Genomic DNA, 16,360 nt, shown 5'->3' with positions numbered 1-16,360 from the left:
TTGTTTTCCATTTGCTTGGTAGATCTTCCTCCATCCCTTTATTTTGAGCCTATGTGTGTCTCTGCATGTGAGATGGGTCTCCTGAATACAGCAAACTGATAGGTCTTGACTCTTTATCCAATTTGCCAGTCTATGTCTTTTAATTGGACCATTTGCCAATTTAAATTTAAGATTAATATTGTTATGTGTGTGCTTGATCCTGTCATTATGATGTTAGCTGTTTTTTTTGCTCGTTAGTTGATGCAGTTTCTTCCCAGCATCGATGGTCTTTATATTTTGGCATGTTTTTGCAATGGCTGGTACCGGTTGTTCCTTTCCATGTTAAGTGCTTCCTTCAGGAGCTCTTGTAGGGCAGGTCTGATGGTGACAAAATCTCTCAGCATTTGCTTGTTTGTAAAGGATTTTATTTCTCCTTCACTTATGAAACTTAGTTTGGCTGAATATGAAATTCTGGATTGAAAATTCTTTTCTTAAAGAATGTTGAATATTGGGCCCCACTCTCTTCTGGCTTGTAGAGTTTCTGCTGAGAGATCTGCTGTTAGTCTGATGGGCTTCCCTTTGTGGGTAACCCGACTTTTCTCTCTGGCTTCCCTTAACATTTTTTCCTTCATTTCAACTTTAGTGAATCTGACAATTATGTGTCTTGGAGTTGCTCTTCTCGAGGAGTATCTTTGTGGTGTTCTCTGTATTTCCTGAATTTGAATGTTGGCCTGCCTTACTAGGTTGGGGAAGTTCTCCTGGATAATATCCTGCAGAGTGTTTTCCAACTTGGTTCCATTCTCCCCGTCACTTTCAGGTACACCAATCAGATGTAGATTTGGTCTTTTCACATAATCCCATATTTCTTGGAGGCTTTGTTCATTTTTTTTTTATTCTTTTTTCTCTAAACTTCTCTTCTCACTTCATTTCATTCATTTGACCTTCAGTCACTGATACTCTTTCTTCCAGTTGATCGAGTCGGTTACTGAAACTTGTGCATTTGTCACATAGTTCCTGTGTCATGGTTTTCATCTCTATCAGGTCATTTATGGACTTCACTGCATTGGTTATTCTAGTTATCCATTTGTCAAATCTTTTTTCAAGGTTTTTAGTTTCTTTGCACTGGGTTCGTAGTTCCTCCTTTAGCTCTAAGAAGTTTGATCAACTGAAGCCTTCTTCTCTCAACTTGTCAAAGTCATTCTCCATCCAGCTTTGTTCTGTTGCTGGCGAGGAGCTGTGTTCCTTTGGAGGGGGAGAGGCACTCTGATTTTTTGAATTTTCAGCTTTTCTGCACTGCTTTTCCCCATCTTTGTGGTTTTATCTACCTTTGGTCTTTGATGATGGTGACGTACAGATGGGGTTTTGGTGTGGACGTCCTTTCTCTTTGTTAGTTTTCCTTCTAACAGTCAGTACCCTCAGCTGCAAGTCTGTTGGAGTTTGCTTGAGGTCCACTCCAGATCCTGTTTGCCTGGTTATCAGCAGCGAAGGCTCAGTTGGAAATGCAGAAATCACCTGTCTTCTGTGTCACTCATGCTGCGAGCTGGAGGCTGGAGCTGTTCCTATTTGGCCATCTTGGTGCCCAGCAAGGTATTTTCTGTGCAGAAAATCACCATTGATAAATTTTTCCATATTTGTGAATCTGAGAGGTTTTATTCCTCTGTGATATTTTCAGAGAGATTTATTCTTAGTAAAAAGTCGTAATTAACTCCTTTCCCAAAAATTTTAAATAGGGCTAGGAAAATATTTTAAACATGGAATAATCTGACACAGAACCTATTTCTCCGTATCTCTTGGCTGATATTGTATCATCAATGTATTAGTCTGTTCTGACACTACTATGAAGAAATACCTGAGACTGAGTAATTTATAAAGTAAGTAGGTTTAATTCACTCACAGTTCTGCATGGCTGGGGAGGCCTCAGGAATCTTACAATCATGGCAGAAGGCAAAGGAGAAGCAGGCACCTTCTTCACAGGGTGGCCGGATGGAATGAGTTCCAGGAGGGGAAATACCAGGTTCTTATAAAACCATTGGCTCTCAAGAGACTCACTCACTATCACGAGAACAGCATGGGGGGAACCACCCCCATGATCCAATTACCTCCACCTGCTCTCGCCCTTGACACATGAGGATTATGGGGATTACAATTAAAGGTGAGATTTGGGTGAGGACACACAGCCAAACCATATCGATCGTCTTAACTATTCACAAATAGCTTACCATGAGACTGAATAAGTATCAGCGGAGTTCTGGCATTGGATTCTTTATATGCATCTTTTAAATTAACTCCAGTTCTTTGAAGATATTCATTTCCCATTTTTTCAGTTATAAACTTTCTCACTGAATTATTTAAACTTTCTGGTCTAAGAATTTTTATCTAAAAAAGAAAATATGGAAGATAAGGTAAAATTAAAAATCTCCCAGGGAGATATTCCCTGTGGTAAAATGAAATAAAAATAAGTAGTATTCATTTTTTAGCTTTTCAGCTAGAGTTCTCCTGTTGGGAAAGCTTAATGGGAAAGTCTATGCATGGAGGGGAAGCTGCCACCATGTTCCTGTGGCCATAATGTGGCCCTTCTTAGATACCAGGGCTACCTTGTGCCTCTATCTCTTTCACACTCTAAGTGAGCTCTTGCTTTGTTTGTAAAAATCCAAGTTATACTCCCTAACTCTGCAAAAAGAAATTTTTTTCCCCTCGGTTTTCTTCCTGCTCTACTATACATGTCTAGAGCAAGAAAACCCCGTGGTGTTGGAGGGAAGAAAATCCAGGATAACACAACTGGAAGAGTATTAATTCTTCCATTAATAAAATGAAAACAAATGGCACAATCTTTATATGTTTAAGCAACTAGAATACAAATCTGAAAAGAATGCTAGATGGACTAAAAGATTTTGGAAACAGTATAAATGTGTAGTAAACAGAGGTTCAGGGTATACTGGAAATCATTGCAAATTTCAGAGGAAAGACCTTTCCCATAAAAACTGTTTTACACAAATCACTTACATGATATTTCTCTACATAATGACCATAAAATATGCCCTGAACATGTTCAACATCTGGGACTCCATCATTTAAAGCAAAACTGAAGCTACACATGTCTGTGTGTTTGTGTGATGTACCAGGTTGGACCATGGGAAGTTGCCATTTTTACCTTTCAAAAACTGTCAAATATTGGCAATTTTATATGTTTAACACAGCACATTTAATCATTATGCTGAATTCTGCTCTTTTCTGTTATGTTTTGGAAAAATTATTCTTAAAATTTTCTTTTAATTATATGTATCATATATTTTTAAAAATGAAAATAGGCAGCACACAAAGACTCTAGGTCTAATAGCAGAGTTCACTCAGAATATCCAGTTAGTGAGACCATGTTAGAATCACTGAGTGAAACAAATGATTAGGTGTTTCCCCGATACCATCACTGTCGAGAATCTATGCTCCCAAATGGTCATCATAATTTTTTGTCACCAGCATGCCACTAGCTCCTCTTTTTATTCTATTGATTAATCAGGATTTTGTTACATTTCTCCACTGTTGTAAATTTTAACCTTGAGGCTTATTTTTTATTTTTTTCTTTTTTTAGAGGTAGGAGAGAAAGGGAAGGTAGAAGAAACAGAGTTCTGTTGAATTCACTTTCACTAGCTCCTTTCTAAGCAACCACAAATCGTTCTGAAAATTTTCTGCATGTCTATATCCCCTCATTGTCCTCTTTCACACCCTCTTTTCAGTCCAATAGGCTATAGCAGTGGCGAGGGGTGAAAAGCTAGGCAAAATCCTTGTCCTCATGGAACTCTGAGAAATTCTTCTCCTGGGCAAGCTTCTTTCTAATATATTTTAACTTAATCTTTTATGTGACAATCTCAATTTCTAACTCTTACAGGTCAGGCTCAGTTTTAAATATCTAACTTAGTTTTCCTATGCATACACTCAACATTTGATCAGACCATGACTTCTAACTTCTGGTTTGGAAGATAGGATCATTATACTCATAAAATTTCTAGTTCATAAACTAAAATCACTGGGAACTTACTGGGAGAAGGTAATGTGGCACAGGTTTAAAATCTAGTTATTTTTGTTGTTCAGGTAATTCATCCTTGCTACATAAAATTCAAGCAATGCAAAAAGGTAAAAATGAAAAAGTGAAGGTCTTACTCCCCAGATACATTGTTTCTTGTATTGTTACTCCCCAGATATATCCCCAGATATGTTGTTTCTTATGGCTCCTCCTAGATATTTTCAACACATATACAGGCATCTCTCCACCTCCCTCCCTTTCTCCACAAATGAAGTTGTTCTATACAGATTGTTCAATATTTTGTATTTGTCAATTAATATAGCTTAAATATATTTTCATGTCACTACTATGTCAATAATCCACATGTAGAGTAGAGGTATCAGTCTGTCTAAAGTAGTCAGGTAGATAACAAAAATTAGAGAAGTGGGTTGGATAGAAGAAGAAAATCCTCTTCTAAAAGAAAAATAAAGATGCAAATATCATCATATTTGCAAATGGCAACTAACATTCAACGGCAGTGTCAGGAAGTAGCAGTGAGCAGTGAAGACTGTAGTGCACTGGGCCAAAGGGACAGACACTACTCAGCTCTAGCTATTGCTGCCATTGAGGAATGTGGGCTCAGTGTCACCTAAGGCCAGACATCTGGATTTTTATTTGAAATCTCTCAATTTTCAAATTTTGGCTCAAAAATAAAAAATAATCCAAACTCAAACCAAAACAAAAAACAAATGTGTGTATCAATGTTCATAGCAGCATTGTTCACAATAGCCAAAAGGCAGAAACAAACCTTTGTTGTCTATCAATGGATTAATGGCTAAATGAAACATGATATATATACACACAATGGGGTATTACTCAGCCTTAAAATAGGAGGAAATTCTGACACATGGTACAACATGGATGAACTCTGAAAACATCATGCTCTGTGAAATAAGCCAGACATAAGCATGATGGGAGGCAGAAGGTAGAATGGTGGTTGCCAGCAACTGTCAGGAGGATAGACTGGGGAGTTATTATTTAACAGGTACAGAATTTCTATTTAAGATGATGACAAAGTTTTGGAAAGGTATGGGGATGATAGTTATGCAACATTGTGGATATACTAAATGTCACCGAATTGCATGCTTAAAGGGTTAAAAGGGATTATTATGAAGATTAAATGAAATAATGTATCTATATTTTATCACAATAAACCCAGAAAACAACTCACTTCAAGATATGTATACATATAATTTTAAAAAAAATATGATATTTATTTTAGTTATTTTTGCTTAAAAACTTGGAAGTTGCTATGGTCTGAATGCTGGTGTCTCCTCCAAATTTATATGGTGAAACCTAATCTCCAATGTGTCAGTATTAAGAGGTGGAAACTTAGGAGAGGATTAGGTCATTAGGGTGAGATTAGTTCCCTTATAAAGATAGTTCCCTTATAAATAAGTCTTGAGGAACCTGGGCAACATAGTGAGATCTCATCTCTTAAAAAATTAGCCTGTCATGGTGATCCACACCTGTAGTCTCAGCTACTCAGGTGGCTGAGGCAGGAGTTTCAGGCTGCAGTGAACTATGATCACACCACTACACTACAGCCCTACAGCCTGGATGACAGAGTGAGACCTAATTTAAAAAAAGAAAAGAAAAGAAAAAGACTTTCTTGTTGTGAGGACACAGCAAGACGATGCCACCCATGAAGCAAGCCCTTACCAGACACTGAATCTGCTGGGTCCTTGAAGTTGGACTCCCAGCCTCCAGCGTGGTGAGCAGTACATTTCTGTTGTTTATAAATTACCCAGTCTATTGGGTTTTAGCAATCTATTTTGTTACAGCAACCCAAATGAATGAAGACAGAAATCTTCTAAGCAAGATCACAGGTTCAAATCCATTTGATTAGTAATAAATTGCACCTGAAAAGTTGCAAAAAACCAAACAAAACTTCAGGCCAAATAAAACATGTTTATAAGCCAGATGCAGCCATATTTTGCAAACTTTACATAGAGAGAATTTTTAAAGTGTTGCAAAAATAAAGTTTAAGGCAGAAATCAAAAGGATTACTGGTTGTCCAGGTTAGCATTTTCAAGAATTTCAGGAAAATAAGAATTCAAGGAATTTAAATGAGATGAGAGATTTTCCCCTCACTAAATTAGGGAATGAATGTCAAAATAAAGATTTTTTTAAGGCAATAAGGATGAATTTAGGATAATCTACTCTGGAAAGGATAATATAGTATGACTACCAAGAACACAGATATGAGAGCCAAGCTGTCTGAGATTCAACCTGGCTCTATTAGGCAATTTATAAACCTTGGTTTCCTAATCTGTAAAATGAGGGAAATAATTGTGCCTACCTTCCAAGACTATTATAAGTATTAACTGGAATAATATATGTAAAGTGCTTAACACATACTAAACTCTTCATGTGTTAGAGGTGCTAATAAATGACACCCATGCATACCCATAATCCACCAACCTCTACCCTCAGCCAGGTTCTGAAACAATTGAGAAATAGAGGTGTTGGGCAAAAATATCATTTTATTAATAATAAAGGTCATGCTGGTGGATGTGGCTTAGGTATGAGGCAACAATGTGCTTCCTGATGCAGAATCTAGAATTAGACAGACTTACCTGTCACAAGTAGTGCTGGTCAGCCATTGGCTTCTCCCTACAGGACCAAGGTCTGTTCCTGTATGGTTTATGGCATGGAGAAGCAGCCAGAAAGTATGCTTGTTACAGGCAGACAAATCCCAAAAGGGACAGGGCTATGAGTCCTCCTCTCTAGGGAAGAACAAATGAGGGGACAGAGGGACTCCAGGAATATTCCTCACATTGGACTCTCCATATGAAAGAAGCATTAAGGGGAGGTGTAGGTGTTTCCCTCTCACATAAACGTTCACAAAATGTACTTTAAAAATACATTTTACTTGTAAAATTTTAATTTTGAAGGGCTTAAGTTACTAATAAAGCACTCAAAATATTTAGAATATTAATATTTCCTCATAAGATATCTTACCAAAATAAGTCTTTGAAATGAAGTGAGTTTCTCCCAGGGAAAATTTATAGGATTACATGTTTCTTTATTTTCATTCAAAAGTTCAGCTAGATATAATTTAGAGAAAGAAACTGGGATTAATAGTCAAATACTTTTTATCATTAAAAGATATCACAACAAACATTTCTGTCATAAAATTGTGAAGTTTTTTTTTTTTCTCAACATGGCTGACTTTTAAAGTGAGCTTTATTTCTGTAAGCTTTACAGTATCACTAGCTGTGCTTCACACCTCAAAAGAGGGAGACATTAAGATAGATTTAAGTTTCAACTTGGACCAACTGAAGTGGTGAATGACTAGTAATATAAGAAGATGATGGACAGATGAAGAAATAAAATGAGAAGCCAAAGGCACAGCCAGTCAACACATTATAACCTGTTCCTGTATATGTGGTGTTTTTCTGATGACTATAAACTAATAAGAGTAGAGGTTGGAGACTTCTATTCATCCAGCTGTAACAGATATGGGAAATGAGAATCAAATGGAAATGCAACCAGATTATCAAATTTTTGAAAAATTAAATATTATATCTATCTATCTATATTTAATACTGACCCCTCTTACCACCACAATAGAGTCCTGCTGGATTACAATTTTTTGCAAGGTGGGAAGCCTTCTAGTCTTCATTTCCAGCTGTCCTGGATACGGTTATCATTTCTACTTACCTCTTATTTCTGTGGTATTTTCCCAATGTCTAACTTTAAATTCAAATTAGGTTATAGAAATGGCTTTTTTGAATGCAGATAATATTGATGTGTTGATCTTAAGAAAAGTTCATGATACATGAAGGTATAGTTATAAATGGATAATTTGGGGTTATTTGCAAAATAAAAAGATCTTCACTTTACAAAAAGGGTCAATAAAGAATTCTTTTAAATAAAAGTTGCTGACTCTTACAGTATAATAAATTATGGGTCCCACATATATTAGAGATAAATGCAACAAAATAAAATGATAATGACTCAAAGAGAAAACTCTACAGGAGGAGACCTTAATAAGAACTTGAAATCAAGAATGTATAAAAGAAAAAAATAGACATAATTGACTATACAAACATTTAAACACATATAGCATAGGTACTATAAAAACAAATTCAATAGACAATAAATAATTCAGAAAAATATTTGAATATAGATGTTAATACATATAATAAGACAAAAGCGAATTATCTATAACACTAATGGGAGTTTAAGCTTTTCAGATGGGCAAAATTAAAAAAAATCAATACTCCTATGGAAAATGGGCATTCATATTGCTGGTGGAAATATAAATTATCATAGACTTTTAAAGAAAGCAACTTGGCAGCAACTGTTAACATAAAAATAATTTCCTTTTGTTCCAGCAATTCCACTTCTGATTATTTATCTTATAGAAATAAAAGCAAAGGAAAAATGTATAAGGATGTTTATGTTATTGCATAATATAATTGTCTATTTTGGCAAAAATCAGGAAGTGAAGTAGAGCAAAATGTGGAAGGAAACAAATTAGGTTGTATTCTGAGTGGGGGTGTTATGAGTGAAGGTAGTAGGAAAAAACGAAGGAGAGTTCGAAGTGGAAAAAGAAAAAGAAAAAGATGTGCTAAAAATAGTAAGTCATTTGAATTTAAGGTAAGATCCTTTCCCATGTAATTTTAAAAATACACATTTGTTAAAATGAACAATATATGTAGGTTTGTTCAGATTCAAGATTCCAAACTAGCATGGTGTAATGAAACTAGTGTGGTATATTTAATCTCTCTGAAATTCTGATTTCTAATCAGATTTTCTCATGAAGTTCATTATAATCCTTTCATGGATTGTTATGAGGATTATACTGAATAACATGTGCATGCTTAAAATGTAGTTATATTCCTCTCTTCAAATTTTTCATAATGTAAGATATTGTATGACATTTACAAATTGAAAATCCATACACATACACAGGTACTTAAGTTAGGTTAAAACATTGAATGCTTTCTTACTCTTCTCTGGTGGTTTTGTATTTTCCTCCAATGAAGCATTTTCTGAAGAGAAAGGTGTGCTGATCAGAGAATAAACTGCTTTACTGTTCTTAAAAGTATCCCATTGTGATACGTTTGATAAAAGGGATTTGCACAGAAGTGAAAATGGTTCCAGGTGAGCGCTGACATATTGGCACTGCCTCCACCTGGAATCTGACAGCCACTGAAGATGCTGACTTTCATCTATTTCAAATGTGCCTAATAAAAAAAGAAAAATGATCACATTAGAAGAGATAAGCCCTTTACCTTTTAGTTATTCATTACAAAGTAGATACTTGACAAAGATGTGCTGCTAGGCTATTTCATATAAAAACGATTTTATAGAAATAAAAATATATTTTACATAAATAAAACAGAAAGCTACTTTATATAAAAATTACATAAGAGGTAATTGTTTTTATTGTGGTAAAAATATAACTAAATTTATCATCTAAACCTTTTTTTGCTTTTGTTTTTTGAGACAGAGTCTCATTCTCACTCAGGCTGGAGTGCAGTGGTGCGATCTCTGCTCACTGCAACATTTGCTTCCTGGTTTCAAGCGATTATTGTGCCTCAGCCTCACAAGTAGCTGGGATTACAGGTGTGTGCCACAATGCCCGGCCAATTTTTGTATTTTTTGCCATGTTGGCCAGGCTGATCTCAAACTCCTGGCCTAAAGTGATCTGCCCCCCACCTTGACCTCCCAAAGTGTTGGGACTACAGGCATGAGCCACTGCACCCAGCCCATCTTAACCATTCTTAAGTGTACACTTTGGTAGTGTTAACGATATTAATACTGTTGTGAAACTGAGAATAAATCCCAGTTGGTTATGGTGTACAATCTTCTTAATGTGCTGTTGAATTTGTTTTGTTAGTATTTTGCTGAGGATTTTTGCATCAATGTTATTCAGAAATACTGGTCTGTAGTTTACTTGTAGTATGTTTGTCTGGCTTTGGTATCAGAATAATACTGGCCTCACAGAATGAGTTAGGAAGTGTTTCTGTCTCTTCAATTTTTTGAAAGAGCTTCAGGAAAATTTATGTTAATTTTTAAATGTTTGGTAGAATTCAATGAAGCCAACTGGTCCTAAAATTTGCTTTTTTTTTTGGCGGTTTTTGGTTACCTGTTCAATCTCCTTGTTATTGGTGTGTTCAGATTTTCTATTTCTTCCTGATTCAGTCTCAGTAGACTACAAGGAATTTATCCATTACTTCTAGGTTATCCAATTCATTGGCATACAATTGTTCATGGTAGTCTCTTAGAAATCTTTTTATTTCTCTGCATCTACTTTAATGCTGTCCCTTTCTTTCGTGATTTTTATTATTTGCATCTTCTCTCTTTTTTTCTTAGTTAACTGAACTCAAGGTTTGCAAATTTTGTTGATCTTTTCAAAACACCAACCATTAGTTTTGTTTATTTTTTTCTGTTCTCTATTTTGTTTATCATTGCTTTAGTCTTTATTATTTCATTCCTTTTGCTAGCTTTGGGTTTAATACATTGTTTTTCTAGTTTCTTGAGGTAAAAGTTAAGTACACTTTCTTCTTTTTTAATGTAGGTATTTACAGTTATAAACTTTCATCTTAGCACTGCTTTCAATGTATCCCCTAAGTTTTAATATGTTGCATTTTCATTTGTCCCTAAGTATTTTCTAACTTCCCTTGTGATTTAGTCTTTGACCTACTGGGTGTTTAAGAGTGTGTTAATTTCTGCATCTTTGTGGATTTTTCAGTTTTCATTCTGTTGATTTCTAGTATCATTTCATTGTGTTTGGCAAATACACTTGATATGACTTCTTCTTGAATTTGTTAAGACTTGTTTTATGGTCTAACATGTGGTCTATCCTGGGGAATATTTATGTGTACTTAATAAGAATGTACATCTTGCTGTTATTGGGAAGACAGTTCTGTGTATGTCTGTTTGATCCAGTTGATCTACCGTGTTGTTCAATTTTCTTATGACCTTCTGTTTCATTGTTTTATTCACTACTAAAAATGGACTACTGAAGTCTCCTACTATTATTGGGTCGCTGTCTTATTTCTCCCTTCAATTTGTCAAAGTTTGCTTCATGTATTTGGGAGCTCTGAGGTTTAGTGCATAAGCATTTATTACTACATATCTTCTTGGTGAATTGACCCTTTTATCATTATCTCAAATCTGTCTTTGTCTTTTGTAACAGTTTTGATTTCAAGTCTACTTCATCTGATATTAGTATAACCACTCCTACTCTCTTTGGTTACTATTTGCATGGAATATTTTTCTCCATTCTTTCATTTTCAGCCTATGTGTTTCTTTAGATATGAATCTCCTGTAGACAGCATATAGTTAGATACTGTTTTTTAAATTAATTCGGCCAATCTGTGCCTTTTTATTGAAGAGTTTAATCCATTTAAATTTAAAGTAATTACTCATAGGGAAGGAATTACTATTTCCATTTGTTGTTTTCTGTATGTCTTGTAACTTTCTCCCTTCCTGTCCTCTTTTATTGCCTTTTTCGGTATTTGGTTGATTTTCGTAGTGATATACTTTGATTACCTTCTCATTTTGTTTTGTGCATATTCTATAGATATTTTCTTTGTGGTTACTATTGCAATTACATAATTTAATCTTAATTTTATAGCATTCTATTTTAAACTGACAACAACTTAACTTCAGTCTCATACAAAAATTCTACTCCCATCCTGGCAACATAATGAGATCTTGTCTCTACAAAAAATTTTTAAAAATTAGCTGAGTATGGTGGCATGTGCCTGCAGTCCCAGCTACTTGGGAGGTGAGGTGAGAGGATCACTTGAGCCCAGAAATTGGAGGCTATAGTGAGCTATGATCCCATCACTGTATTCTAGCCTGGGTGACAGTGAAACTATGTCTTCAAAAAAACCAAAATCTACTAATTTAGGGCTTTAGCATCCCCCCTTATGTTATTGATGTCACAAGTCACATTTTTATATATTGCATACCCATTAATACAATTATAGATTAAAAAATGTTTTTGTAACTTAAGTTACATTTACCAAAATTACAATAGTACAGGTTACTATCTTTCTCCACATATTTACCTTTACTGAAAAACCTTATATTTTTCATATAGTTTCATGTTGCTGTGTATTGTCCTTTTGCTTCAACTTAAAGGAGTTTCTTTAGCATTTCTTGGAGACCATTTCTAGTGGTAATAAACTCCCTCAATGTTTGTTTATCTGAGAAATCTTAATTTTTCTTTCATTTTTGAAGGGCAGTTTTGACACATACAGTATTATTGGTTGAGAATTTTTTTCTTTTAGCACTTTGAATATATATCTCACTCCCTCTAGTTTGCAAAGGTTTTCCTGAGAAATCACTGGTAATCATATAGAAGCTCCCTTGTATGTACAAATAACTTTTTCTCTTGCTGCTTTCAAGATTCTGTCATTGTCTTTGACTTTAGACAGTTTGATTATAATGTGTCTGCTGTGTTTCTTTTTGGATTCATCCTAGTGGAGTTCTTTGAATTTTTTGAACCTGTATGTTTTTTTCTTTCCTTAGATTTGGGAAGTTTTTAGCGACTGTTTCTTCAAAGAATTTCTCTACCCCTTTCTCTCTTTTTTCCTTCTTCTGGGAGTGCCATAATGCATATATTGGTCAACTTAATAGCATCCTATAGGTCCCTTAGGCTCTTTTTGCTTTTTAATTTTTTTAGCTTTTGTTTTGCTTTTCTGACTCGATAATTTCAAATGATCTGTCTTCAAGTTTGCTGATTCTTTGTTCTGTCTGATTAAGTCTGCTGTTGAACCCCTGTAATAATTTTTCAGTTCAGTTTTTGCATTTTTCACCTTCAGAATTTGTTCCATTCTTTTTTATAGTTTTTATGTCTTTGCTGATATTCTCATTTTGTTCATGCATCATTTAACTGACTTTATTTAGTTCTCTGTTATTTATTTATTTATTTTAGCTCATTGAGCAACTTTATGACAGTTATTTTAAATTCCTTGTCAGGCAGCTCATAGATCTGCATTTCTGTGGGACTGGTTTCTGGAGCTTCATTTTGTTCCTTGGATTGGACCATTTCCCCCTCTTTCTTTGTTTGCCTTAATATCTTTTTTTCCGGGGTTGGCATCTGAAAAAACTACCACCTTTCCCAGTCTTTGGTACTGGCTTTGTGCAGGGGAAAACCCTCACCAATCAGCCTAGTTGGAGGTTCTAAGACCTTTTTAACCTTTCCTAATCCCTTGCTCCTCCTAATTTCTCCCTGTGAAACTGTAGGTCTAATGTGCTGCTTGCATCTGGATTTTAGTGGCTTCCAAACTCCAGTGCCAGTCTTGCCAATATTCTGAGTCAGGCAAGACAAAAACCAGTCCCTTGGGAGGCCCCTAGACAAGCCAGAACACTGGATGCACTGTCTACTCTTTTGTTTCTATCTGAGGAAGGAGCTCTGATATGGGGTATTTCCTGTCAGTTGTTCCACATTATACCACAAAGAGGGAGGGGCATGAATAGACATGTGTCAAATGATGCAAAATTTCCTACCCCTTTCACTGGAGTCTCTTCTTGGTTTTACAATAGCCTGGATGCTGTAGCTTCTCAACTGATCTCTAGAGTTCTCACAGAAGTATTCTGATCTGTATATTGTTGTTAGCTTGGTATCTCTGTGAAGGAAGAGAGCCTAAAGCATCCTACTCTGCCATTTTGCAGACTTAAAATTTACAAATTACAGCATAACAACGTGAATGTATTTAATATTACTTAAAAATTGAGATGATAAATTCTATGTTATATGTATTTGACCACAGCTTAGCTAATAAACATAATAAAAATACAACATAGAAACATTTAAAAGATTCAATAATTAAATAATTGTGTCTAACCTTTTTGGATAAACATGACTTTTGCATTTCAAATTTTCAACCAGGTTTTCATAAGAAAGTGAGGGCAACTGTAATTAGGGGGTGGGGGAAGGTTTAACTCCTGAAGGTATCCAATCAGTGTTTATGTTTGGGTTTGCTCCTGTTGACTACCATTAGATATTCTGCTTTGTAGATTAGGATTATAATAAGCATAGCAATTATCATTTATGTATTCATTCATTTATTAAAAAATTATTGAGTAACAGTGGAGGTGCTTGACCTCAAGCTACTTTTACTTTAATCAATTATAGAGGCATTGACTTGGAGCACCTTAGTGGAAGAAAACACACTTTTAATGGACTTTTACTGAATCCAGAATAATAACTTTTACTTACTAGTAAGTCTAGATTGGGATAATGCACTTTTAATATTTATCAATATGCCAGAATATAAAAAGATGTTCCATTCTTCTTCTGGTAGGAATCCAATGTCATCCTCTATTAGATTTCCATTAGCATTATTTTGCATGATTGCAGTGCAAAGCCGAAAAGAGAAGCAAAGTTTATCTTCATTAAATAGAGCTGAAGAAACCACCTATAGGGAAAATATAACATATTAATCCAGTGAGATTAAATAAACAAGTAAAATCCACACTAAAGAATGTCTCACCTTAAAAATACTTTTTGTCAACACATCTATTGCACTTTTAATATGCTTATCTAAGAGATTTTTCTCATTTTCCAAGTTGGGTTCTTTTGAAATATTTATAATCTCATGAACTTCTTTTGGAGACACTTTCTCCCTTTTAAAACTATGTTCTTGTTCTTTGCTTTTGGAAACTACTGACAAAACAAAAACCTGATGAAACCAGTCTAGGGAGAACTGGTACATGTAGTTGATTTGCGTGAGACCAGCTACTAGAAAGTAGAGCAGGGCACCTCGGGTCGCAATGGGGAGATAGTTTTTACGTATTGCTTGAATTTCACTTTCAGCTTTTTTTGTTGCTTCGATGCGCTTTGAAATTTCATTTGATGTCATTTTGGATTTTCTTAAGGTATCTATAATTTCTTCATCATCTAATACGTATCCTAAAGACAAACAAAAAGTGAAGTTAAATAAAGACTATTGTAACAGTAAATGGCTATTTCCTCACTCTGCACTCTTTGTGTAAGGGTTTTTACTGTTGGTTTCTTATTGGCTTTATGTCGGACATGGGCTCTTAAATGAAGTTAGGTAATATTTCTAATAAGAATTTGAGGCCGGGCGCAGTGGCTCAAGCCTGTAATCCCAGCACTTTAGGAGGCCAAGACGGGCGGATCACGAGGTCAGGAGATCGAGACCATCCTGGCTAACACAGTGAAACCCTGTTTCTACTAAAAAAACCCAAAAAACTAGCCGGGCGTGGTGGCAGGTGCCTGTAGTCCCAGCTACTCGGGAGGCTCAGGCAGGAGAATGGCGTGAACTTGGGAGGTGGAGCTTGCAGTAGTGAGCTGAGATCCGGCCACTGCACTCTAGCCTGGGCGACAGTGCGAGACTCCGTCTCAAAAAAAAAAAAAAAAAAAGAATTTGATTAATAGTATGTACACCTCACTTCCCACTCCCTCATCTCTTCTTTATATTACTTTAGTATTGGTGGATCCTATTTTTATTACAGGCATATAATAAGTAACCATTCCATGATAAGGAATACATTTACAGTATGACCCACTATACACACAGAATATTAAAATCAATTTTCAAAAAATAACAAGTATGCCATTATTTCACGTGATGTGTTCTGATATTTTGTATTCTATTTTATTAAACATATAAAACTGATCATGGCCAATGACATTTATTTCTCAACCCACTAATAGATTGCAACTCACCTTTTGAAAAAGCACTTCTCTAGAAAGTACAAATAGTAAATCTATTCCCTTCACATATTTAAGGGAGCTCTCAGGTTTCCATTATAAACTCTTCTGTTTTATGGGCTAAACATCCCCATTTTCCTCAACTGCTTTTTTCTTGAGGATATGATTTTTAGAGCCCTCTTTGATTCTTGCCCTGGACACATTTTAGTTTGAAATGAGCCTTTTAAAAATGTGGCATCCAGAACTAAACACAGTATTTCAGCTTGATATGACTATTGCTGGGAATAATGAAATTAGTATATTCCACAATCTGTGTACCATATTCTTATTGATGCAGGTGAAGTTTTTACAGGAATGTCTGGACCTAAGTCACAGACCACCTCTCACAGTACTCACCCTACCACACCATTTCCCACAGAGGTTGGGCAGTCACACCAAAGAGAAAATAAGAGGCAATAAGAATGGCTAGTTTTCGGCCAGGCACAATGGGTAGCTTACAACTGTAATCTCAGCACTTTGGGAAGCCGAGATGGGTGGATCATGAGGTGAAGAGATCAAGACCATCCTGGCCAACATGGTGAAATCCCTTCTCTACTGAAAATACAAAAATTAGCTGGGTGTGGTGGTGCGTGCCTGTAGTCCCAGCTACTTGGGAGGCTGAGGCAGGAGAATCG

The 16,360-nt window shown here is 35.5% G+C and overlaps 1 protein-coding gene across 1 annotated transcript in view; it reads right to left on the bottom strand.

The window, feature by feature from the left end:
* Window positions 1–16,360, bottom strand: part of LOC105516698 (dynein heavy chain 14, axonemal-like) — a gene marked incomplete at its 5' end in the record, with an annotated part of 154,523 nt that overhangs the window by 50,197 nt on the left and 87,966 nt on the right. The window contains 5 exons of the mRNA XM_011948971.1: window positions 2,199–2,355; window positions 7,001–7,086; window positions 8,998–9,234; window positions 14,229–14,427; window positions 14,503–14,921. Of these exons, the coding sequence (XP_011804361.1) occupies window positions 2,199–2,355; window positions 7,001–7,086; window positions 8,998–9,234; window positions 14,229–14,427; window positions 14,503–14,921 (1,098 nt within the window). The remainder of the gene's footprint in view (window positions 1–2,198; window positions 2,356–7,000; window positions 7,087–8,997; window positions 9,235–14,228; window positions 14,428–14,502; window positions 14,922–16,360) is intronic.

Source organism: Colobus angolensis, unplaced genomic scaffold, assembly GCF_000951035.1.
Source record: "Colobus angolensis palliatus isolate OR3802 unplaced genomic scaffold, Cang.pa_1.0 Scaffold288, whole genome shotgun sequence".
NCBI classification, from domain to species: domain Eukaryota; kingdom Metazoa; phylum Chordata; class Mammalia; order Primates; family Cercopithecidae; genus Colobus; species Colobus angolensis.
Note: the sequence above shows the minus strand (reverse complement) of the source record. Positions and strands in the feature narration are given on the sequence as shown.